The sequence below is a fragment of the Cydia fagiglandana genome, chromosome 27, assembly GCF_963556715.1.
Source record: "Cydia fagiglandana chromosome 27, ilCydFagi1.1, whole genome shotgun sequence".
In the NCBI taxonomy this organism is placed as follows: domain Eukaryota; kingdom Metazoa; phylum Arthropoda; class Insecta; order Lepidoptera; family Tortricidae; genus Cydia; species Cydia fagiglandana.
This window is the reverse complement of record NC_085958.1, coordinates 711,043-735,993: the sequence shown is the minus strand read 5'-3', so window position 1 is coordinate 735,993 and position 24,951 is coordinate 711,043. Positions and strand designations below refer to the sequence as shown.

At 41.8% G+C, this 24,951-nt stretch overlaps 1 protein-coding gene across 1 annotated transcript in view; it reads right to left on the bottom strand.

Moving 5' to 3' along the window:
- The window catches only part of LOC134678036 (putative fatty acyl-CoA reductase CG5065), a 32,316-nt gene that overhangs the window by 7,162 nt on the left and 203 nt on the right, over positions 1-24,951 (bottom strand). The window contains exons 2-12 of the mRNA XM_063536471.1: positions 22,392-22,470; positions 21,279-21,395; positions 20,599-20,756; positions 20,200-20,290; positions 14,134-14,279; positions 13,792-13,901; positions 11,878-11,961; positions 11,380-11,488; positions 10,470-10,546; positions 8,712-8,874; positions 7,470-7,578 (exon numbers count right to left, since the gene is read on the bottom strand). Of these exons, the coding sequence (XP_063392541.1) occupies positions 7,470-7,578; positions 8,712-8,874; positions 10,470-10,546; positions 11,380-11,488; positions 11,878-11,961; positions 13,792-13,901; positions 14,134-14,279; positions 20,200-20,290; positions 20,599-20,756; positions 21,279-21,395; positions 22,392-22,466 (1,239 nt within the window). The 5' untranslated portion in view covers positions 22,467-22,470. The remainder of the gene's footprint in view (positions 1-7,469; positions 7,579-8,711; positions 8,875-10,469; positions 10,547-11,379; positions 11,489-11,877; positions 11,962-13,791; positions 13,902-14,133; positions 14,280-20,199; positions 20,291-20,598; positions 20,757-21,278; positions 21,396-22,391; positions 22,471-24,951) is intronic.

Here is a 24,951-nt window from a genome sequence, read left to right as displayed (position 1 = left end):
CGCGGTTATTAATCTAGGAACACTAACGATAGGCTCAACTAGAAAGTCGCGGAGTACCTAACTAATTGCAAATAAAAATCTGGGAGCGATAGCTTGCACTCCGTGGTCCATATTCCATTACTGTCTAGCGAATGGCATAGCATTCTCACGCCGGTAAGGACCCAACAAAAGATATTAGACAAAACAAATAACCTAAGGGTAGGTAATAAACACATTAAAAAATTTTGGCTAACGGCGTATTGCATAACAATACGACAGTACAACGGTTATGTCAATAACGCAAACGTGCAGATGGTGCGTATCGGGAATTTTAGATGGCGTATTAAGCGGGATGCGAGTCGTATTAACCGTTAAGAAATGTATGAAAACAGGCCTTAAGTTGCAGGGACCGGCGTAAAATGGTGTATTATGCGGGAAATCGTATTAAACGTGATCGTATTAAGCGGGTTCTACTGTATATTTAATTATTTAAGTACCTACTGCGGAATTACCAACTACACACAAGAGATTATGGACACCTTAAATAATAAACACCACGCGGTTGGATTACTCTTGGACCTCACGAAAGCATACGACAAAGTTTCACATAGAATATTGCTCAACAAATTATACGGATCGGGAATTAGAGGGTTAGCTCATGACTGGTTCAAATCTTACCTAGAGAAGCGAACGCAGCTTGTCCAAATCGAATACCTAAATCCGTCTACTAATGAGATGGAAATAATTCGGTCAAATATTATAGAAGCGCAAGGCTCAATCCCACAGGGAAGTGTTTTAGGTTGTCTCCTCTTTTTATTATATATTAATGATCTCCCGAAGGAGATCGATGCCAAATGCACTTTATTTGCAGATGACGTTTCTCTCCTTTTTGATTTCGATAATACGGAAAATTGTAATGTAAAACTAACACAAACCTTAAATAATATAAATGAATGGATGCGCGACCACAATTTAACAATAAATACGAATAAAACTAAATTAATACAATTTTATCCACATCAAAGAACGCCTCTACAATTAGAATTATTACTAGATAACACGGAAATTGAAGAAGTAGAGCATTTCAAACTACTAGGTGTTACTCTAGATAACCATATCAACTGGAAAACTCACATCGCATGCGTTAAAACGAAAATATCCCAGTTTCTGTACGGACTCTTTACGCTCCGGAAAACAACAAACTTTGGTACAGCACTGTCAGCTTACTATGCCTTTACACAGTCTTGGCTACGTTATGGGATTGTAATATGGGGCGACAGTACAGATGCACACGACATATTTGTCATGCAGAAAAAATGCGTTCGTGTATTGGTGGGTATCCAAGAACCCGATAGCTGCAAGCCACATTTTTTTGAGCACGGCATACTTACGCTACCATGTCTTTATATTTTAGAATTATGTATTTATGTCAAAAAAAAACATACACTTGTTCAAACAGCTGCCAAATCGAAGGCTAAAATACAAACTTGAACTACCCGCGCCTAAATTACAAATATATAGGAAAAGCCCTCTTTATGCAGCAGTTAAATGCTACAATCATATTCCGGACTTTATAAAGGCAGAAGAAAGAGAGACAACATATACAAAAAGATTGAAATGGTTCCTTGCGAGAAAAGTATATTATTCTATTAATGATTTCTTTGCAGATAGCTTTAATATGTAATTTATTAGTTTTATTTATATAATTTAATAATTTAATAGGATGCTACTTATTGTGCTGTATTGCATGACATATGTAAATATTATAAATCTTAGTTTAAGGAAATGTTTGTCATACCCTTTTAGGGTCCATGAGGTACTTACTTGTATAAATGTTGTAACATCTCTTGTTGTAACCATGGCGCAATAAATGATTGATTGATTGATTGATTGAATGGAGTTTTACCGATGCTTTTGGATCAAAATATTACGTAATTGTGATCTATCTCTGATAATAAAAAAAAATTATAAAGTTAGCGCAATGTACTTTATAACATGAACATGTAGTGCATTTATGCATTACTAAAGAAACATTTTTTTTTTCATATTATATTATTTAGGATATTCTTACACAGATTGACTAAGTCCAACAGTAAGCTCAAGAAGGCTTGTGTTGTGAGTACTCAGACAACGATATATATAATCCCACCAAAAACATTCTGTAAAAAACTAGCCAAGTCTCGATGGAGCTGCTTGTTTATCTCTAAAAAGTAATGAAATCTAGACAAAGTCGTGCCAAGTCTAAGGTTCCTTACTGCGATTTCTTTATTATTATAGTTAATGTTGTGTGACTTGGCCGTTGAAGGGTACACAAGGGTACAAAACCAGGTGCTCCATGACACCATTGCACCAATCTGTCGCCAGAACCGCTACCCATTGACGATGGAAAATTGCCACTTGGAAAACGTTGATTCAATAACCAGTCAATTGTAGGCTTGATAAAGCTGCGTATTTCAATAATACTTATGTATGGGCGAGCCTGAAACAAACACTTCTTTTTGGTGCAATGGGATTTCACTTCTTTTTGTAGAAACGTGGGCATATTGATTTATTTAATTAGTTTTTCGTATTTAACACATTTTTTTTCTTTTTATTAGGAGTAGTTTTTTTATTATTACAAATCTTACTTTTCTTTTTTTCCGGTTCTGATTCTTGTACAGTAGCAACAGTTTTTCGTATTGCCCATTTATTAAATCTAATAATTAAATAATAATCAGTAATCCGTCACTAATCATCATATAATGACTTGGCAATCGCACATAATGCTTTACTCGTACCGTACTCGTAAATATGTGTATGTGTAATGCTCAAACTGCAATTAGCGCTAGCGTTATGTTCAATTAGAATTATTTTTAATAGGTGACGATGATCCTTTTGTCATTATGCAGCCGTGCGATGGCCAAGTCATTATACGTATTACAAATTAAAGATATCTTATTGATACGGTTTTAACACCCCCTGGCACTGATTAAAATAACCGACTTGGTTTCACATTACATCTCAAAACTTTTTTGTAGTAAAAGCGTTGCGAGACTTGCACCTTTTTACATGTAATGTTTTTGATGGGATCTCATCTCTTTTTGTAGGCAGTCCTTCTTTTCGGGTACTCATACCCATACTATGTATACACATATCATAACTAAACATATCTTCATTCATACTCACATCGTACATCGTAGTGTACCTTTACTTTACTTTACCTACTATTTGTAGGAACTGCAACAGTAACTTTGTAATATCATATATTTATATGGGATTACAAACTTACTTATGCAGTTCTTAGATCTTTAAAACGTGACTGATATTGCAATATTTTTAGGTTTTCCCTTTATGTGGCCATTAAACCCTAAACCTGTACCAAATTTCAGCTCTCTGAGTTAATGGGAAGTACTAGTTCTATTCTGATGATCATGAGTGAGTTTCATAAATGCGAAACTTTGCTTTCGCTTAACTTCGGAACTAAATGACCTACAGACTTGAAATTTTGGATTTTAAGTATGTGATTATAGCTTACTGGATGACCAAAATTTCTGCGTTCTGGTCTTATCCAGAGGTTCTCAAATAGGGGCCTGAAAATGCGGCGAAATGGTTCCAGTAAAGGATGGTACGGCAGTGTTTGCTTCGCGCTCGACTTGGCGGGGACACTGCCGTGCCCCCCGATAAATACATAGAAAACAACCATGACCAAGCCATGACTCAGAAACAAATATCTGTGTCATTGCACAAATAAATGCCCTTACTGGGATTAGAACCCAGGACCATCGCCTTCACAGGCAGGGTCAATATCTTAAAGACAATTGTTTATTTTCAACTCAGCTAGGCAATATCGTGTCGTGTTTAATATTGTAACATAAACTTAGATAATAAATGAAAAAAAAAAGTAGTAAATATCAGACAAATACATTATTATATTATTCATGTCTTTTCAAAGGAAAATAATAAGTACCAGAATATATGTAGAAGAATAGTTTGAATTCTTTATTCGTATGCTGTTGGGAGAAAGAAGTTTAATGAAATATTAGAAGACAGCAAAATTTCAATTTACAAGCCACGTAAATACTGCAGTGACCCTTGTGTTGCCTACAAGCAAGGAAATATTAATATTAAATAATATCTAGTTATAATAAAAAAGTACGTAGACTATTCAATCATAATTAAATTTCCATTAACTATATCAACTTAAAAGTTTTTTTTTCTGTTTTATTGAACACCCCCATCATTTTATTAAATAACCATGTGACGATAAAGCACACAAATTGTATAAGGTTCTTAATAATTAAATCTAGCCATGTACAGGTTAAGACACTTAGCGGTTTTTACGACTCAAACAAAAATCGCTATGTAACATATTTATAAAAAAATATTTTTTTCACACTATTCAAACTAAAAATTCATTTCAGGCAATTCCGTAATATATGTTAAATTACAAATACTTCTATCATAAAAATTATGATTTGTATATGTTCAATAGTTATCGAAATAAACAGTTTTTTGTGTCTCCTGTAAAGTAGGTTAAAAACATGTGGCGACTTTTGCACGCACAGCGACGATCTATGACGGCTTATATGACAAAGTGCACGGCAGACATCTTGGAATCCAAAATGGTCATCATTTTCGAATTCTGCACTCCCTAAAACCTATAAAACGATAGCCATGACGACTTTTATGACAAAGTGCACGGCACACATCTTGGATTCCAAACTGGTCATCATTTTCGAAATCGGCACTTCCTAAAACCTATAAAACGATATTCATGACGACTTTTATGACACGTAGCAAATACGTAGCGGCCATCTTGGATTATAAAATGATCATCGTTTTCGAATTCTGCACTCCCTAAAACCTATAAATCGACATCCGTGACGACGCAAGTTATCTTTATTTTCAGATCTAACAAATTGCTACAGAATACAAAGGACAAAAAAAGAAGCGAGGAGGTAATGAAACAAGCAAAAATACAGATGATTCCTCGACGCAATTTGATGCTTCTTAAATTGTGTCCAGATTTTTTTGTCATAAAAGTTTTTATTTTTCACGTATTACTCTCACAAATCTCACAAGTTCCGTGACATTTCGACCTTGTAATTTTTTAAGTAAATGTTTTTGTTTATCTGTGAGGATCTCACTAGAATAATATAATCAAGGTATGTTTATATTTGATAATTGAAATAGTAACGCAAAAAAAAATATATTTGTGTCTTATATTCCTGCCGAAGACTTTTATTTTTGCTTTTCCTTCTACACAAGTTTGGTCAAGTAATAAGAATTTAGGGCTCTCAATTTTATTTTGACTTCTACAACAGTAAAGCTACGAGGCCATGTTTGGTATCGTTTTCGTATAAATTCGCAGTACCAAATTTAGTTATGGTATCACATTGACACCATTCCAAAGTAAAAACATATAAACTTACTTTCTTATAAACTCCTCTTCACGCTTAAACTGCTGAACAGTTTTAATTTAAATTTAGTACACATATATTTTGAGTCCCGAGACAGGACATAATAAGTTATCTCAAAAATCATCCTTCAAAGGTGTGAAATGAGGTGTAGGGGGGAATTCAGAATTGACTTCTTGAAGTTAATACTGTTTAAGTTTAGGTTTGAAGTCATGTTTTTTTTATCATTTTTAACTAAATCAAAGATGTAGACCATCCCAAATTTAATATAAATCGGTTCAGCGGTTATTGATTTCACGTACAAATTTCCACGCCACTTTTCACACCTTCAAAAGATGATTTTGGTTATAAGATCTATCCTATGTCCTGTTCCGGGACGCAAACTATTTCTATACCAAATTTCAACGAAATCGGTTCAGCGGTTAAGCGTCAAGAGGAGTTTAAAAAAAACCGACCAAGTGCGAGTCGGACTCGCGTATTAAGGGTTCCGTACATTAAGTCCGACTCGCGCTTGACTGCACATTTCTAATAGGGTTTCCTGTCATCTATAGGTAAAGAACTATTTTGTGTATTCAGACAGACAGACATACAGACGCACGAGTGATCCTATAAGGATTCCGTTTTTTGCTTTTGAGGTACGGAACCCTAAAAAGATTTTTTTAATTTTGTGGAATGGTTTCAATGTGATACCTTAAATGGATTCAGCAACCCAGATTTATACGAAAACGATACCATACACGGCCTAGCACCTTCACTTATGTAGATATATCAAGATAAAATTGAGAGCCCTAAATAAACTTTCAAGAGCGGATATCTCAAAAACTATTCAACATATCGAAAAAATTGACTGAATAAACTTGTAACAAATTAAATTAACTTTCATTTTGTATAAGTGGCCATGTCGCTAAGATGCATAGTTTCCGAGATATAATCGAAAAACCGGAAAATGGGACATTCAAAGCCCCCTCTCTTCCCCCCGCTCAAGGGCTACGGCCGGGGACTTTTGATATGTTCACCTCCTAACTTGTCCAAACCAAGTTACAGAGTCAAAAATTGTGTTCCGAGCATTTCCCTCTACAACTTTTTTGAGCATTCGTTGGCTGACCTAAGTAGCTTATTGCATTTCTTTAAAAACTTTTCTGTAAAAGGTTGACGGGTGTTGGGTGTTTATATGGTTTTGGTCGATTATTATCATTTGCATCGCCCATGATGACTTACTAGAATTACTTACGAGCACACGAGACACTAATAGTAGTTTGACAAACCTTGGTTTTCAAGAGGTATTTTATATTGACATTTGCTGTCACAAATTTGCTGTCAAATTTAGTCGCAAACCGCACGCAAAGTGCACACAAATGTGTCGACACCTTGTTACGGAAAAGTGTACACACGGCGACGACACTTTGTTTCGAAACAATTCTAGACACATTGTGTGGACTCTGTTACGACACATCTGACATTTAGTTACCACTTTGATGATTCTGCGACTGGAATGGTTATATGGGCAGTGTTGCCAACTCGGATTTTGAAAAAATGCTAGACTTATGTCTAGATTATGCCAAAATTATGCCAAGGTTTTTTTAAATATGCTAAAAAAAATGCTAAAATATCAACTTTAAATTAGATACTTAAAACACATACATATTTCAAATTTGCCGCCTTTTTCTACTGACAAGATCTGCTTGACCTACTTTATATAATCCGTCGTCGTCTATCCGTCCACAAAAGTCAAAATTCATATGAAAATATGAACCACATAAGGCGATGGCGCATATTGTTGCTGCCAATTTGGTGCAAACTTGGCTTAGACTAAATTATGCTAAAAAATATGCCAGATGATGGAAAATTTTGGTGCCAAAGCAATTAATTATGCCAAGTTGGCAACACTGGGCGTGGCTCACTCCGCGATTTCGTCGCTTTGCTACAGGTAGCTAAAACTCCATCCGTTCGACCCCAATTTTGGGGTTTGCCATACGTAAGCCGAGCGTGGCGCTGTCGCCACCTAGCGGCCATATCTGTGCTGATCGTGACAGACGCGTTTTGCTAGAGACTGAGTCTTCTGTACCTAGTACTATTATTTATTCTGTGCCTTACCTTAGAACGCAGAGCGATGAAGTTAGTATTCTTGAAATGCCATTCCTTGGTCGTGTAGTATTGGAGCACGTCCAGACCGTGACCGATTCGCTCCTGGACTTTCACCATACTGCGGAAATTAAATTAACTAAACTCATAATTATTATCCACTCTCCGCATGACAATAAACATATTTGGATTTAGCATAGAACTTGGCACTCAATATCTCCATTCTTTTTGCCACCAAGCCCACAGCCAAGCATAATTTTTGTATTGAACTTGGCTCTCCTTTTTTACATTTATGTTTTTGGTGGGATTAGATTAATTAGACACACAGTTTTTATTTTAAGTATCTTTTACCTCCTTCTCCTCCTTCTCTTTAGTATCTTTTTTTTGTTTTTAAGCCGCCGGAAGACGCTGGATGCGGGTGGCTTCCAACCGGTACGAATGGAGGTCCAAGGGGGAGGCCTATGTTCAGCAGTGGACGTCTTATGGCTGAGATGATGATGATGATGATCTTTTACCTCGCCTTGTCCCGGCATTTTGCCACGGCTCATGGGAGCCTGAGGTCCGCTTGACAACTAACCCCATCATTTGACGTAAGCACTAGTTTTTACGAAAGCGACGTCCTGCCATCTGACCTTCCAATCCAGAGGCGAAACTAGGCCTTATTGGGATTACTCCGGGTTTCTCACGATGTTTTCCGTCACCGAAAAGCGACTGGCAGACATCAAATGATATTTCGTACATAAGTTTCAAAAAACTCATTGGTACGAGCCGGGGTACGAATGCGTGACCACCGCATTGAAAGTCGCACGCTCTTACCGCTAGGCCACCAGCGCTTCATTTTAAGTATATTATGTTATTTTATTTCTCTAAGGTTTTTAGGTTGCATTTGAAACCCTTGGCCGAGTAAATCAGTCCTTTAAAAGGGCAGACTTTACGGCCGAATACGCCAAGTAGTTAAAAGTTAAGTGATTCTATCACAATTAAAAATCGGCCTAGGCATCAAATTGGATGCCGGCGTTTAATGAATGGCCTAGGCGACTAATTTTATTACCTGATTAATTTAACCAGGTAGCTGCAACATGACCCTGAAATACTCACAAAGTCTTCTTCCCCAGTAGAAAGAGTAGCACATCGATGAGATAAGCCGGTACCAGCTGTGTGGTGACCAGGCAGAACTGATACCATAGCCAGTAGGACTTGGAGCTACCCGGGTACCAGAGCGCCATGGTCCATGACCAATACTGGAATACTTACAAAGTCTTCTTCCCCAGTAGAAACAGCAGTACATCGATGAGATAAGCCGGTACCAGCTGTGTGGTGACCAGGCAGAACTGGTGCCAGAGCCAGTAGGACTTGATGGAACCCCCCGGGTACCAGAGCGCCATGGTTGGAGGGAACATATTCACCCAATACTCCCCTGAAATAAGATAACCCACATCATAAAGAGAGGTCATAATATCAATACTAGTACATTAAGAGCCACTTCATTGTTATGCAGAGTGAGGAACAGCACCAACAGCATCCTAGCCATGTATGCAGATAGGTTTGATGGGGCCTACCTGAACCACTGTGGTGCACTCCACATGTGCTTAAATTAAATTAATTAATTAATATGTAAATATGTAGATAGATAGTTACTCAATAAGTTGTGTGTGTATACCTACTAACATTAGTTGTAAGATTAAAATGTGTCACTAACGAAATAGATCCTTTGTTGGTCTTAAATAAATTTAATTTAATTTAATTTAATTAAAGGGGCTCCCCGCGGTTTTCATCGATTTTTGACAAGTTTTGAGCCGCTCCTACATTTGCACTACAGATATAATTATAAGACAAACGGCTATCGGTTCTTCGATATTTTATCTCCATTCTTGTCTACCGGATTTTGGAAGTATTGAATATGTACTTATTTTATTATGATTTTTTTAAACATTGTCTAAAAAAACACGTTTTTGATAACTCAATTGCTGTGAAAAATCTTACATATATACGAAATCTACATATTTGGATTCGTCTTTTTTAACGTCTCTAAAAACTGGTCATAGATTTTAATTTTAATTTAATTAACATATAAGTAACTTATGGCCAGAAAACCAGTTTTTTGGCATAAAATTGTTTAACATTGATGCCAAATATCTCGAAGACAGTGAACTTTGAAGTAAGCCCCTTAAATGAGTACACTAGAGCAAAGACATATGTAACTTCGTATAAGATGAATAAAGTCTAAGAAAAAAACGTGCCTCGGAAATCAAGAAAAAACCGGGCAAGTGCGAGTCGGACGAAGGGTTCCGTACCATAATGCAAAAAAAAACAAAAAAAAAGCAAAAAAAATAGGTCACCCATCCAAGTACTAACCTCTCCCGACGTTGCTTAACTTTGGTCAAAAATCACGTTTGTTGTATGGAAGCCCCACTTAAATCTTTATTTTATTCTGTTTTTAGTACCTATTTGTTGTTATAGCGGCAACAGAAATATATACATCATCTGTGAAAATTTCAACTGTCTAGCTATCACGGTTCGTGAGATACAGCGTGGTGACAGACAGACGGATAGACGGACGGACGGACAGCGAAGTCTTAGTAATAGGGTCCCGTTTTACCCTTTGGGTACGGAACCCTAAAAAGTAATTCTCGCATAGATGGCGCACACACCTTTGGTCTATTCTCGGTGAGATGGCGTGACGAAACCGTTTCATATTTAACAATTTTAACACTTATAGATATCAGTGAATGAACATGGGTCAAAATGATATAAAAATAATAAAATCATTTATCCATATATATAAATTTTTTTGTTAATTTTATACGTGTTTATTTTGAGTTATAGTCGTGTCGATAGATGGCAGTAAATTTACAGTGACTACAACATTTACTATGACAGGGCCCCTCTATACTATCTATTCTTTTTGACTAGAGTAAGTTCCCTTTATTGTCAGGGGTAACTTTAAAGCAGCAGTGAATTTTCCACAATAATCGTCGTTCAGTGTTACTCATTGGGTCTATTTATACGTACCTAGCCTTATCATCTCCCCCCACGTACAGCGCAGCGCACCGGACATCGTGACGTTGAAAAACTTGGCCTCCTGTGGCCTGTCAACAACAACGCCATCTATCGTAAATTTACTAATCTAAAAATATACTAATGTAATGGCTCCTCTACACGATGGGCCAGCGCCGGCTACTCCAAGGGACGCAGCCATGCGGTAGAATGAGACAGCAATATCACTTGCTCCCTCTAACGCATAAATGCGTCCCTTGGAGTGGCTGGCGCTGGCCCATCGTGTAGAGGAGCCATAAGCGGTTGGTAAAAACATAGAGAAATAAATAGGATAGAGTGCTAACTCCATAGATCAGTTTTCATACCAAAACGCGGTTTATTTTCGTTGTCAACATCTAGCGTCAAGTAGTGGATTTTTCAGTACTGCTCCTTGACACCAGATGTCACCAGAGGCGGTAACGTGTATTCTTACATTACACGTTACGGCTGTCTGTTAGTTAGTTATCCTGGGCATTTTCCGCAAATTGACAACTATTGTGCCTATTTTGCGTGAAAACGAGGTTGCACTACTCTAGCCACCCCAGCTCGTCCATGAAACCTAGCAGTGTCTTCAGGTTGCTAACTGCCTCCTTCAGTGTGCACGGAGTCTCTAGGTATTGGTTCCTGTATGCTTCTACCTGTTTACAGTGTAGTTTACAGTGTGTAGTGTGTAGTGTAGTGTAGTGTATCTTGCTGTTTCTTCTTTTTCCATGCACGCTCTGCACATGTGGCTGTCTGTTTTTCCCATATTATATATTAGGTGTTTGTTTAGTGTGTTAATGTCCTGTGATTAATCCCACTATTTTGCGTAGTTGGTGTCTGGGTGTTTTCAGTAGTACTACTAGTACTTTGGTAAGCTTCTACGGCCGTCTGGACCCGGCTTTACCTTTCAATGGCAGTAGCGAAAGCTAGAAGGATGCATGCGTTGACGACCACATCAACCGGCATAGCGTCAGCGAGGTAGGAAGGCTCGCAGTGCATCGTGCGAATAACGCCTGGACAGACAGAAGATAACGCTGAATTTAATGCAAAAATAAATAAAAAATCTTTAGGTACGCCTCAAATCTTTCACAAGTCTATATAGCGCGGCATCATAGTAGGCAGTCTCGCATTAGCAGCTGTTGTGTTGGTAAAGAGATGGGTCGGTATCAGAGAGGCACGAGTGAAAATCTCATCCGAAGCAGTTTTTTTCTTTTTTTTCTGAAACAGAATCTTGGACCGCGGACTGGACGCACGCGGTGAGCGGCTAATCGGGGCCATTCATACATTGCGCTGCCGTATGAGCGGCAAATAAGGCCATTACCTATTTGCGCTCGACCGCAGAGTTACAAAAGGAATGTGCCACAAAGATCCTAATAGGTAAAGTATGAAGTTGTAGACTCACCTTTCCCACTGCCAATGATTAAGCCCGTGGGCCCATTTAAGTTGTCCACCCAGCCGGGGATCGGCTCCTTCAGTGCTGCCACCACTGAAATTATCAACACAGTCAATTCTTTGGAAGACATTGTTTAGATCCCAGCACTCTCCAGCAGTAATATGCTATCAGAATCTACTACGATATGATAGCTACAGTAGGGGTGCGAAACTCCTGACTTCGGCCAAACTCGGCTCAGCTGACTCAGCTCGGCTCAGCATTGCTCCGAGCTATTATTAGGGTTGACACAACTTGACGTCCCTTTACGTGGATGCCACAGATAAGATAATGGCTTGAATTTTGACAACCCTAAATAGCCGAAAGGGATAGTGCCATATATTAGAAAGGGACAGCTTGATTCAACCCTGAACCGCTGTCAAACTTCGGTTTTGTATTTATTATTTATTTATTGGAAAACTAACAGCACATGAATAGTTATTTGTTTTACAAGGGGGCAAGATACCCGAGCAAGCGAAAGATTCCAAAATTGAACCACGAGCGTAGCGGATAGTGGTTCGAAAAATGGAATCTTGAGCGTTGCGAGGGTTTCAAAGCACGAGGGTTAAAAAAAATTTGCCCCCAAAACACAAAATTTTTCACCACACCAACCCGAAGCAAATATTAAATGTAAAATATCAAACAAAATCAAACCAAATCAAATTCAAATGAATGTTATTAAATATTTATCATCCAAACACATCATTTAAAAGTCAATTCTACCAGCAAACATAAGAAAACAACTCAAAATTTGCATTTGATTACTTTGCCTCACATGTGAATAAAATGCAACTTTGCTATCAGTTTTTGAAGTGCAAAGTAAGCCTTTCCGAGCTGGTGTGGTGAAAACATAATTATTAGCACTGTGTATAAAAATCGGGGGCCAATTATAGGTTCTCACAGATAGAAATTACATAGAAGATAACTTCGCTAAGTAAGTTATATAGTTTACAATTCTGCGTAGACTAAGCAAGTGCATACATAAATTAAAAATAAAAACGATTGAGGACATAAATCATTACAGACAAGATAGAAAGGTCAAGCTCACTCAAGCTCACTCAAAGAATTTAAGCGTTAAAATACGTCGTATAGACTGCGTATTTATATTAAACACATCAATATCGTGCACTCTTGACAGACTGTTAAGTGTTCTGTCCAAGGCCCCTACGTTTATTGTTCTATTTGACGGCGCAGCAACTAGTATCATTTCTCTCTCCTCGCTCTTTTAAAATGCCATTTGTCAAAAAAGGACAACTATACTGTTGGCAAGATGGACTTCAAATCCAAGTGGCCCCTTTTTAGGCAACCCAGGTTGTGCATGTGTGCGTAAAAACGTATATGTGTGCTCTTTTAGGGATGTGAAAAGTCGATTTTAATCATGTTATATATCGATAAACGCTACACAGCGGAACGAAATAGCGATTAATTGAAGCTTCAATATCTTCGTTAAACATAAACATAATTGAAATGCTTATGGATAATGAATATATTATAATGTAATTAAATAATTCAATTATTGCGGACCACCTATTTTAGTAGGTATTTATGTATTTTAATTAAATATCTGAACTTTCGCTTGGTTCTCTCCTGGGGCGTGACTATAAAATTGTGATCTGATAATCACAATAAAGAAAAAAATCGTTTTTGTTCATTTTAGGTATAGTTAAACCTTTAAAGTAAAATTAAAATTGCAAGAAATGTCGGTAGTTTATCGATATGACTTTATCGACATGGCTACAGCAAAGTGGGTCGCTTTGTTAATCGTACACTAAACAAAAAGTGGTCCCACTGACAGCTCGCTTGGAAGGCATCTGTATATATTCTTATATCTATGGTTCTGTCTGTCAAAACAACCAGTTTCTGGAACTAAATAATAGATGGCGTTACCAATAGAAGGCCTCGCAATGGCGACGGGGAACTTCTTGCCGTATTCTGCCACCATGTCTTCCGTTATGGCTTTGGTGTATGCGTACGTGTTAGGTTCGGGGGCGATCAGTCTGTGGGAAGAAATAAAAGTTTTTACTCAAATAATGGTAAGCGTCTAAGGTGGTGGTACCAGTGCTCGACATGCTAATGGACAATAAAATTGGTGTGGAACGGAGTACTTTCAGCTACCTGTAGCAAAGCGACGAAATCGCGTAGTGAGCTGCTACTATGGTCAAATCAATTAAGGGGCCTATTATATTCATCATTTTACAACAGATGGCGCTGAAACTAAAAACAAAATACTTGGGTTCTAAATAGTCCAGCATGCTGTCCTCCATCCAGTCCACTATGTCCATGATCCAGGCGGGCTTATGGACGGCGGGATATAACTTTTCTTCCAGTACGTCAAGCTCGCAACGGCAGTAGGCGGTCGAGATGTGGACTAACACCTTAAATTATAATAATAAATAAAAAACTTAATAGATAGGTATTACATACACACTATCGCCGGTGGCCTAGCGGTAAGAGCGTGCGTCTTTCAATCCGGAGGTCGCGGGTTCTAACCCCGGCTCGTACCAATGAGTTTTTCGGAACTTATGCACGAAATATTATTTGATATTTACCAGTCGCTTTTCGGTGAAGGAAAACATCGTGAGGAAACCGGACTGATTCCAAAGATACGGTCACACTCTCGGTTGGAAAGTCAGATGGCAGTCGCCAATTCTCGGGATACCTAGTTGTCAAGCGGACCTCAGGCTCCCATGAGCCGTGGCAAAATGCCGGGACAACGCGAGAAAGATGATGATGACACTAAAGAAAAAGTGTCCATGTCCACCGGTGGCCGAGGCGGGAATCGAACCCGCGTCTTCAGCTTACGCGTCACCGGTATTGTATTATGTACCTACCGGTATCGGATCGGTCACTTTTTCTTGAGTGTACCTATAGTGTATGATATCTGTTCCAGTTTATATATATTATATTAGGTAAATACTTAAAAAACAAATAAAAAATATATCAGATAATATACAAATTTTACCTTCCAATAAAATTGGTATTATGTTTCCTTCCACATCGAAGATCTTCATTGAGAGAGTAACGCGATCGTTGACCGATTGATGCCGCTAGCGTCTATGCAGTCGCTCCGCTCCACGCCGTGACGTAGTTCCGCTTCCCGTCCCTGCCAACCATTGCTCGCTTCCCGCTAATCGCCGCCGCCATGTCATTGTTGAGGAGAAGTACCGTCGGCATAAAGTAGCCTAGTAGCCTGCCAGGAAGGCATTACTCAGATCTTCGATGTGGAAGGAAACATAATACCAATTTTATTGGAAGGTAAAATTTGTATATTATGTGTTCCGTACTCCACATCGAAGATCTTCATTGAGACCTGTTTATTATCTCCTGGTGGCGAGTTAGCGGGCGCGCAAGCGATAGGGCTACACCTACTGTCATAGAACTCAGAGAAAGAATAAATATATATACACCATGTTGCAACCCATGAAATCACATCAGTGACTCGTTATAATGTGAATTACAGGAAATTGAGAATTGAAATTGTAATCTCAGGTTCGAATCTGACGTTAAACTGGTTTAAGAGATTTCTCATTCGAAATCGCATCCGATCCGCAGAATCTCGGCGAGTCATGTTCCCAATTAACATAAGCGAAAATATCGCTAAGTGAATAGCTTTCCAGCCAATTTAGTTATTAAGTACATCGTGGATCGAAAGCAATCGTAGGCGAGGCCGGCTTGGATGAGACTGTGGCTGAAAGAAATAAGCGAAGTGTCCCCTAACATTTTGTGTAATTCTCGCAAGGTGACGTACCCAGACTACCTACTTATACTGGGTCTATACTTTATTCCGGAGCTTCTAAGATTCCAGTCGGTAAGACACGTTCTCTGGTTTAGAGCCGAATTTCGGACACAAAATAATAGCGTTAAAGTTATCTATGTAATTGCCCGGGCTACAGTGTAGTAGAGTAAGGTCATTGACCCTGCGGCCTGATGCTAACAGCAAAAGTGCGGCAGCTGTTCTATCGTACTTCTTCTAACGTACCTAACGTTGTAGGGCTATTTAAATTAGGGCAAGTAGATGTCTCGCATCCCAAGCTGGTGCTTTGGGAGGCGTTGGTCTCGCTATTAATGGCGTTGGATGAAGGCATAGTGTCCGATAGTGGTTCATATACAGCACTTGTGAGAGGCTTATGAACGAGTATCGTTCTGAAAGCTAACATGGATAATAGAAATAGACGTCTGAGATAGCTCGCTACTTCACTGGATAGAGGTACCTGGCAGTTGATCTTATTTTTGATGCACCATAAAGACCATTTCTACATTGTGGCCGTACATGCAGCCTAGACAAGGGGACGATCTAGGGGCTCCCGTTACTGGTTTTCTATACAAACACAGTACCGGAATCGGGAGTATCCGGTTCTTCCATATTAGTGAGACAGTGACAGTTGCGTTTCGTTCGCTACGTAGCGTTAGACCTTGGCATGTTATATGCATGCGCCAGTCACGCCAGTAGCGGACTTCACTCCTGATCCCGCCAGCTCGGTGTTGGAGCGTCCTATCTGACAGGAGCTGCGCCTCATTCTTAAGGTCGTTGACTCGTAAGGGAGGGCAGTCTGACGTTGTGTTCACTAGGACCGCCAGTAAATTGCAAGCTTACCACAGCTGCTTTAAGACTCTCCTTATCACGCCGTCGCAGTACACAGACTAGGCTGGGAGGTGGAGACATCCATGCCAAGTCTCACAGGCAGCTGCCAAACGTCGTGGTAGCAGTTCAATGAGTCTGTTAAGAAATACCGTGGCACAGTGCGAGGGCTCTCGAAAGCGGAGGCCGGCCAACAAGGCGCCTGTCAGGCGAAGGCAGTCTCGGCGGCTGCTGGGCGCAGCTGCCACTCGGGCGCGCAGTGACTTCTTGATAAACCGTTGCCCTCGGGGGTTGTACCGACCTGGCAAGTAGCAAGCAACCAGCGCGACCTGTAGACGATCTGCTGGCATCAGCAGTTTTTGCGACAGCCGTACTAACGGAAGGGATGTAGTGTCGCCGTCGTTTTATGTATACTGTACCAGTGCGGTTGTATGTTTACACTTCTGCCGTCAGCGCTGCAGATGCGGCCCGTTAACGGTTACTCTTCGCTGAAAGGGCCTTACCTCGTACATTGTCTACCAATATTGGAGATTGTAACAGACTGCTTGCATAAGATGAGGAAGAAAGTGGTGCGAGGCTTTCGGCAGCTCCGTGTTGCTGGGGACTGCGAAGGCTTCACCTTCCTCCATGAACTAAAGTTTGCGAATTTGAGACTGAACAGAGGGCATTGAGTCTCATTTCTGCGAGAAACTCTGCAGCAAGGCAGGCCTGTATGTCGCGAAAAAGAAAACTTTCAATCGGGGTGTTGTGCCGCGTGTCCCACGTGATGTCTAGGAGCGTGATGGTCTAATTCGCTTTATCCGAAGAGACACCCTATATCCGTATATTGAGTTAGTATAGGGCATCGAGTTAGTAGCATGCTTTTAAGGAAATCGAACTGATGAAATCAAGTCTAAAATCGATTTTGGCGCTTTGCGTAACAAAACTGTTTCGATAAAGTCGAATACAGACATATGGAAACTGCTGGAGTCCTCCTGGCCCCTTTCTCTTGGAAACTCAAGCTTGTTCAGGCGCAGCGGGTTTATTTGTCCCATTTTGTTTATTATGGGCTTTTCGCACGAGTTCGTCTTTGTAAGACGGAACTTAAGCTGGAGAGCGCGAGCAAGCAGAGATAATTATGTGAAGTCTGCAGACCTTTTCGATGCCTTTCACCTCGGTTTCGAGCGGTCGCACAGGGCCTTGGCGCTAGCTGTTCTCCGGTTGGACCACTCCATGGCCTCGAGAAGTCGTAGGAACTTCGAAGCGACACAGCGAAGTCGATCAGCACCTTTATGAAGCCCGGGAACACGACGTATTTTCCTCTGAGTATCGACACATCTTACCGCTTTCAACTCCGGGCAGTCGAGCCGCGCTAGGACGGGGCTCTTTACGGCCTTGTCTGCCGTCGCCGGAGGATTCTTTAACCGAAACCAAGAGCTTAGCGGTCTGTTCGTGCTGTACCATACCATACCTATACCTGCACCATAGCTATAGGCGCCTGCGTACCTCAATGGAACCATGATACTGTGGCGCCCAGCGAGCAAGGGACGACATCGTCGTAGTTGCAGCATCGGAGGACAGCATCGGCGTGATTGTGGCGACCGCCGCCGCTCGGGAGGCGCCGGTGCGTGAAGCTAGGGGCACCGGTGCCTGAGGCCGGGCGGCTCATGGCGGCCGCCACTAGTTCGGGAAGCGCTGGTGCGTGAGGCGAGGACCCATCGTGGCGGTCCGCTCTAGAGGCGCTGTCGCGTGAGGCGGGCGGCTCCATCGTGGCGGCCGCCGCCACCGGCTCGGGAGGCGCCGGTGCGTGAGGCGCCATCGTGGCGGCCAGCTCGGGAGGCACCGGTGCATGAGGCGGTCGCCGTCTGGCTCGGGAGGCACTGGTGTGAGGCGAGAGGCGCCATCGTGGCGGCCAGCTCGAGAGGCGCCATCGTGGCGGCCAGCTCGAGAGGCGCCATCGTGGCGGCCAGCTCGAGAGGCGCCATCGTGGCGGCCAGCTCGAGAGGCGTCAGTGCGCAGGTGGTGGTGCCATCGTGGCGGGCGGCATCATCGTGGCGGGCAGCGCCATTGTGGCAGCCGCCGCCGCCGCGTCGATGCGTAATGCGAGAGGCGCCATCGTGGCGGCCAGCTCGGGGGGAGGCGGCGTCATCGAGCGGGCGGCGCCATCATGGCGGCCACCGTCGCCAGGCTCAGGTGCGTGAGGCGAGAGGCGCCGTCGTGGCGGCCAGCTCGACAGGCGCCGGTGCGCGTGACGGACGTTACCGGCACGGGAGGCGCCGATGGCTAGGCTCGTAGCTGCACGCATCATCACGGCGACGCTGTTGCCCTCGGCGGTGCCATCGTGGTGGCCACCACCGGCGCGTAGGTCACCAGCGACGCCATGACGGGCGGCAACCAACGCGGCGATCGTCGCTGTACTCGTAGCATTTCCACTGCTTACACTTCCTTACCTTACCTTCCTTCCGCTCGAGCAGTCGGGACGCAGAAGCGGTCCGCCTTCACCTTGGCGGATCCACCCGCGATGCGCCCGCAGTTGCAGGAGCGGGCGTGTGACGTCTCGCAGAGCCTCGCGGATCTCTCGGAGTCCCGCTGGACTGGAGGCGTCCGCACCGCGACTGCAGCAACAGGAGCGGGCGGCGTCCGCACCGCGACTGCAGCAACAGGAGCGGGCGTGTGACGTCTCTCGGAGTCCCGCGGACTGGAGGCGTCCGCACCGCGACTGCAGCAACAGGAGCGGGCGTGTGACGTCTCTCCGAGTCCTGCGGACTGGAGGCGTCCACCGTGGCCCGCAGCGTCGCGGTGTCTCGGAGTCACCTTGGACGACAGCAGAAGACGCGGCGCGCGCGGGCGGGGGCGGGCGCCGGGGGACGGGGCGCCCCGGTCGCGCCGCAACTAACAACACGAGGTACTCCCAGGCTACTGCCTGAGAACCCTCCTTTAGTGTCGAAGTAACTTCTGAACGCCAATAAAATTAGAATATCTTAAACTGGCTCACCGGATGGCTCGAGACAATCCAAACCTCCTTATCAGCGAAGCGCGGCACCCGACAGCGGCGCGCGCAGGCCGTCCGCCGCCGCGCCGCCCCCGCCGCCGCAGGCACGATGACCGCACGTTCCCTCTCCGATGCGGAGCGACTTGTTACCACTTGTTAACGAAAACCACTGACGCACTTCCTACTTCGATCTCGAAAATGCGAGTTAACGGTAACGATTTTAGCAGCATGGAATGTGAAAATTAATTTAGCAAGAAAAAAGTGGGTAGAATCGAAAAGCACCGTTCGATGACTTCGATCGCGAGACCGCCAAAAGACTAATAGTGGCGATCTCTGCCATATCTCACTATTTAATCGACCGAGCTTTGGATCGGAAATGTTAAAGCACCATGCTGCAAAAATATACGCAAAAAATATTTGCGGACCATCGGTCATGACGGTCGACGAAACAATGACATGGCGGCGGCGATTAGCGGGAAGCGAGCAATGGTTGGCAGGGACGGGAAGCGGAACTACGTCACGGCGTGGAGCGGAGCGACTGCATTGACGCTAGCGGCATCAATCGGTCAACGATCGCGTTACTCTCTCAATGAAGATCTTCGATGTGGAGTACGGAACACATAATAATTTTATTTGTTTCCTAGTCGGATAAGAAATATAAATACCTAAGGAAGATTTTTCGTATAAGTAGCGGTATTTTGAATTAGAGTAGACTGACTGAAAATTGCAAAAGTAAATACTTTACCTCTAAATTCTCCATCTTTTCAGCAAGTTTCAAGACACGTAATGTCCCGGTTGTGTTCAAGTTTACAGCATCTTTAAGTTTCTGGTCAAAACTGAAACAAAATGTCATACTTAAAAAGCAAAATGAGAACGATTTTTTCTGCTCGATACATGCAGTACAATCGAGGTTTGAACCCACGAATTTAAACCACTATACATACATATTTTGCATAACTGAAGAGCTAGAAAAAAAAATGAAGCCATAATATTAGGTATAATAATATATCTTACATGGTGTAGCGTGAATCAATCTAGTCGTGGGCGAAAACGACTTCTGCGAGGCCCTTTTCAAGGTAATAAAGTTGGCTTTGCGAGGCCTAAGTGCGAGGCCGTGGGCCTATAGCTACGCCACTGATCTTACCGCACACAAGCAGCACTGTGGAACACCACATGACAGCGTCTCTGCAGCTCCTGTCTGTCATCATTGCTGAGTCCTAACTCATCTTCCAGGATATCTCCGGCCACTAGCCGTAGTTTGTTGAACACGTCAGGCTGCTTGGCTCGCAGGGGATTGAAGAGCTGGAGACAAATAGATTCAAGATTCTAAATATTCAAATAGGCCTAGTAACAAGCACTTTTTTCAATAATTGTGTACAAATATATCATTTTAATCTAATTATCGGAGCAAATTAGTGATGTTGCCATTTTAATCTTTAAAAAATTTAACTGCTTTACAGATCGAATTTAATAATAAGAATTTCAAAATAAGATCATAAAAAATGTACCTATCATTGATCGATCCTTGCTCATTTGAAATAAACATCAAGATAAAAATAATTGCTAAGTCCCATAAATACCTATAAGGCTCGAAATTACTCAATAGGGTAGTTTACTCATCAGTCAAATCAGATAACTATTTATTATGAAACGTCCCCCCAAAAAAGGGGAGGCCTATGTTCAGCAGTGGACGTCTTATGGCTGAGATGATGATGATGATGAAACGTTAAAACTTTATATTATGAGCGGACTTAGGCCTGACGTGATTACTGTCGATCAGTCTTAGGCCTCACCCTATTGTTGACAAGCGGATTCAGGCCTCACCTTATTGCCGATGAGCTCCCGCAGCCGATCCTCGCTGGACACTCCCTTCTTCTGGCGCAGCAGAAGGTAGATAGTGTTCAGCTCTGGGCAGGAGCGCAGCAGCTTTTCCACCAGGATCTGAAAGAACAGCTGTCTTCAGTACCCATGTCAATAAAATATAAGATATTGAATGGTACTTACAATTTTCTTTTACATTACGGAAGTTTTTAAATGGCAAAGCCCTACTCAAATATTTATTTTGTTGTTTGTAGAATTACCTGTCGCTCTTTAAATTTTCGACATATGCAGGGAAAATAATTATTTCCGCACTATCGCTGAAAAGTAGCACCAAATGTATTGTAATAAAAATTAGAGATGCACCGGATATCCGGTTACTATCCGGTATCCAGCCTATCCGGCCATTGTTTTACTATCCGGCCGGATACCGGATAGTGACCTACTATCCGGCCGGATACCGGATAGTGACCTACTATCCGGCCGGATACCGGATAGTAATATTGCTTGATTTCGGAGTAAGCAAGTTAGATTTAAGAAACAGACACGGTCATCATCGCACTTGTTTATTATTTTAAAACAATTTAATCATTCTTCTGACTTACACGCGCACTCATTTCGAACCTAGAAATGAGTCCTAGCGAACGTTTACTAGGAAACAGGTCAAACCTGCAGAATGCGCACCTGAAAAACCGAAATGCTGGTCGGCGGCCGGATACCGGATATTCGGCCGATGGTCAGGCCGAATATCCGGTATCCGGTATCCGGCCAAACAACTATCCGTTGCATCTCTAATAAAAATACCCAATTCAAAGACACAAATTTGGGGTACAAATTTCTTATCGAGGGGAAGGGGGGTATGGAGTTGAGGGTCGAGGTTTGGGCGTTGAGAGGTCGGGGGCTTGGGGTTGAGGGGTCGGGGTTGGTTGTTGAGGGGTCGGGGTTGGTTGTTGAGGGGTCGGGGTTGGTTGTTGAGGGGTTGGGTGTTGGGGAGTAGAGGGGTCGGGGTTGGTTGTTGAGGGGTTGGGTGTTGGGGAGTAGAGGGGTCGGGTGTTGGGTGTTGAGGGGCCGGGGTTGGGAGCTAGTATAATAATTATTAATGTATAATATTGTACTGACCTTTCCAACGAATCCAGTAGCCCCGGTGATCAGCACATTTTTGCCTGCATAGTACTCACCTACTGAAGGGGCCATTGCCCTGCAACAACGAATTGTGCAATTATGCATGTGCATATTTTGCATATTGTGCATCGATTATAAATGCAACTTAACTGTATTGTTATACAGGGTGGAAAGATAAGTCGGGCCCTGGAGGGAAACTACCTTAAATCCTTAAGCTGGCTCATTTTACTTAAAGGAGACATTCCTTTATTTTTAAAAAGAAACAAAACTGCATTCAAAGAATTTTTCTTTTTTTCTTCAATTTGGCTTGTCTAAAAAAATCTTGAGTACTAAATATTAGATTTTATGGATATTTTGTAAGACAGACGAGTGTAAGACCTAATGTTTCTTGGAGAAATGTTATCATTAACATTAACTGTATCGACTAGTACAATAAAATTGCGAGTTTTTATTTTTTGGAATTTTTAGTCGGTTCGAGTCCCGGGCGAGGCAAGCGAGTTTTAGAAAATCTTTGAATGCAGTTTTGTTTCTTTTTAAAAATAAAGGAATGTCTCCTTTAAGTAAAATGAGCCAGCTTAAGGATTTAAGGTAGTTTCCCTCCAGGGCCCGACTTATCTTTCCACACTATACTTATCGGAAGATTAGCGCTGGAAGCCACCAGCAACATGCTGAGATGGGGCCATTTCGTGGCACTTTAATTTACTTTGCGTTTTCCTTTTTATTATGTATTGTCTCGATTGTGTGTGCTTACGAATAAATACCAACTATTAAAGAATTTGAGTAAGAAAACCCTTGTATATAATCCTGTACAATCATATTTTTAACCCCCGACGCTAAAAGCGGGGTGTGAATATGTTTTAGACGCCATTCTGTCTGTCTGTCTCTGGCATCGTAGCTCTCAAACGCATCGACCGATTTCGATGCGGCTTTTTTTGTGTGAAAGAGAGTTTCCTTGCGGTGGTTTTTAGCCGTTTGATACAAATCGATCCATCAGTTTTTTAGTATCAGCTCTTTTCCAAAATGGTGTAAGGCATTTTTGGCATAAAATGGATTTTTTGGCATGTAAATGTTATTTTTTTAAACTTTTTATTAGTAGCTATGAATAGGGACTTACTCGTTGCACCAAATGCAAGCCCGATGCACACTAATCAACACAATGCACTACGAAACCGGCATCATGCATTTTCATTAGAGAAAATCAAAATAACTTGATACAATAAAGCCGCCAGTCAGGTTAGACACGCTGCGTTTTTGCGGTTATACGCGTACAAGTGCAATCAAGTAATATTGTTCCGTAATCTTTTCTTTAATAGTTAAATAATAATAATTCAGCCTATATACGTCCCACTGCTGGGCACTGGCCTCCTTTTATGCGCGAGAGGGCTTGGGCTATAGTGCCCGAACTAGCCCAACTTTTTCTGGGGATTTCAGTATACACCTTTGAATTTCTTCGCAGACGTATGCAGGTTTTCTCACGATGTTTTCCTTCACCAAAAAGCTCGTAAATATCAAATGATATTTCGTACATAAGTTTAGTACTTTAATTTTGATAGTTATTATGTGTAAAAGAAACGGGCCAAGTAAGTGCGATTCGGACTCACCCATGAAGGGTTCCGTAGCAGCAAGTAACATAATAAAATTGCGGTTTACGATTTATGACGTATTAAAAAAACTACTTACTAGATTTTGTTCAAAACAATTTTCGGTGGAAGTTTGCGTGGTAATGTACATCATATATTTTTTTTAGTTTTATCATTCTCTTATTTTAGAAATTACTGGGGGGAAATGACTTTGGAAGTGTCTCTCGCGCAAACTATTCAGTTTAGGAAAAAAGTATATTAGAAACCTCTATATCATTTTTGAAGACCTATACATAGACACCACATACGTACGGGTTTGATGAAAAAAAAATGAGTTTCAGTTCTAAATATGGGGAACCCCCAACATTTAATGTTTTTTTTTCTATTTTTGTATGAAAATCTTTATGTGGTTCACAGAATACATCTACTTACCAAGTTTCAACAGTATAGTTCTTATAGTTTCAGAAAAAAGTGGCTGTGACATACGGACAGACAGACATGACGAATCCATAAGGGTTTCGTTTTTTGCCATTTGGCTACGGAGCCCTAAAAAGGGGCCAAGTGCGAGTCGGACTCGCGCATGAAGCGTTCCCTAACATTACGCAAAAAACTGCAAAAACACGTTTCAACAAACGTGTAGGTATACGTACGTACGTATTTAACGTACGTGTGTACGTATTTAAGTGGAACTCCCATACAACTATGGAAGCTCCACTTAAATAATTTAATTTATGCTGTTATCGCGTTTCATGAGATACAGCCTGGTGACAGACAGACAGACTCTAGCTTAGGAGGAGGAGGAGGCTTAAGTCTTAGAAACAGAAAGGAGTCTAATTAATAGGGCCGTTTTAATCCTTCGGGTACGGAATCGTAAAAATTTAAGTAGAAGAAAGATTTTTTCACGCGAAAGATTTTAGGCTTTTGTATGGAGGGTAGAGCTGGATAGCAGTAGCGGTAAATCCCCTACTTTCTTCTTT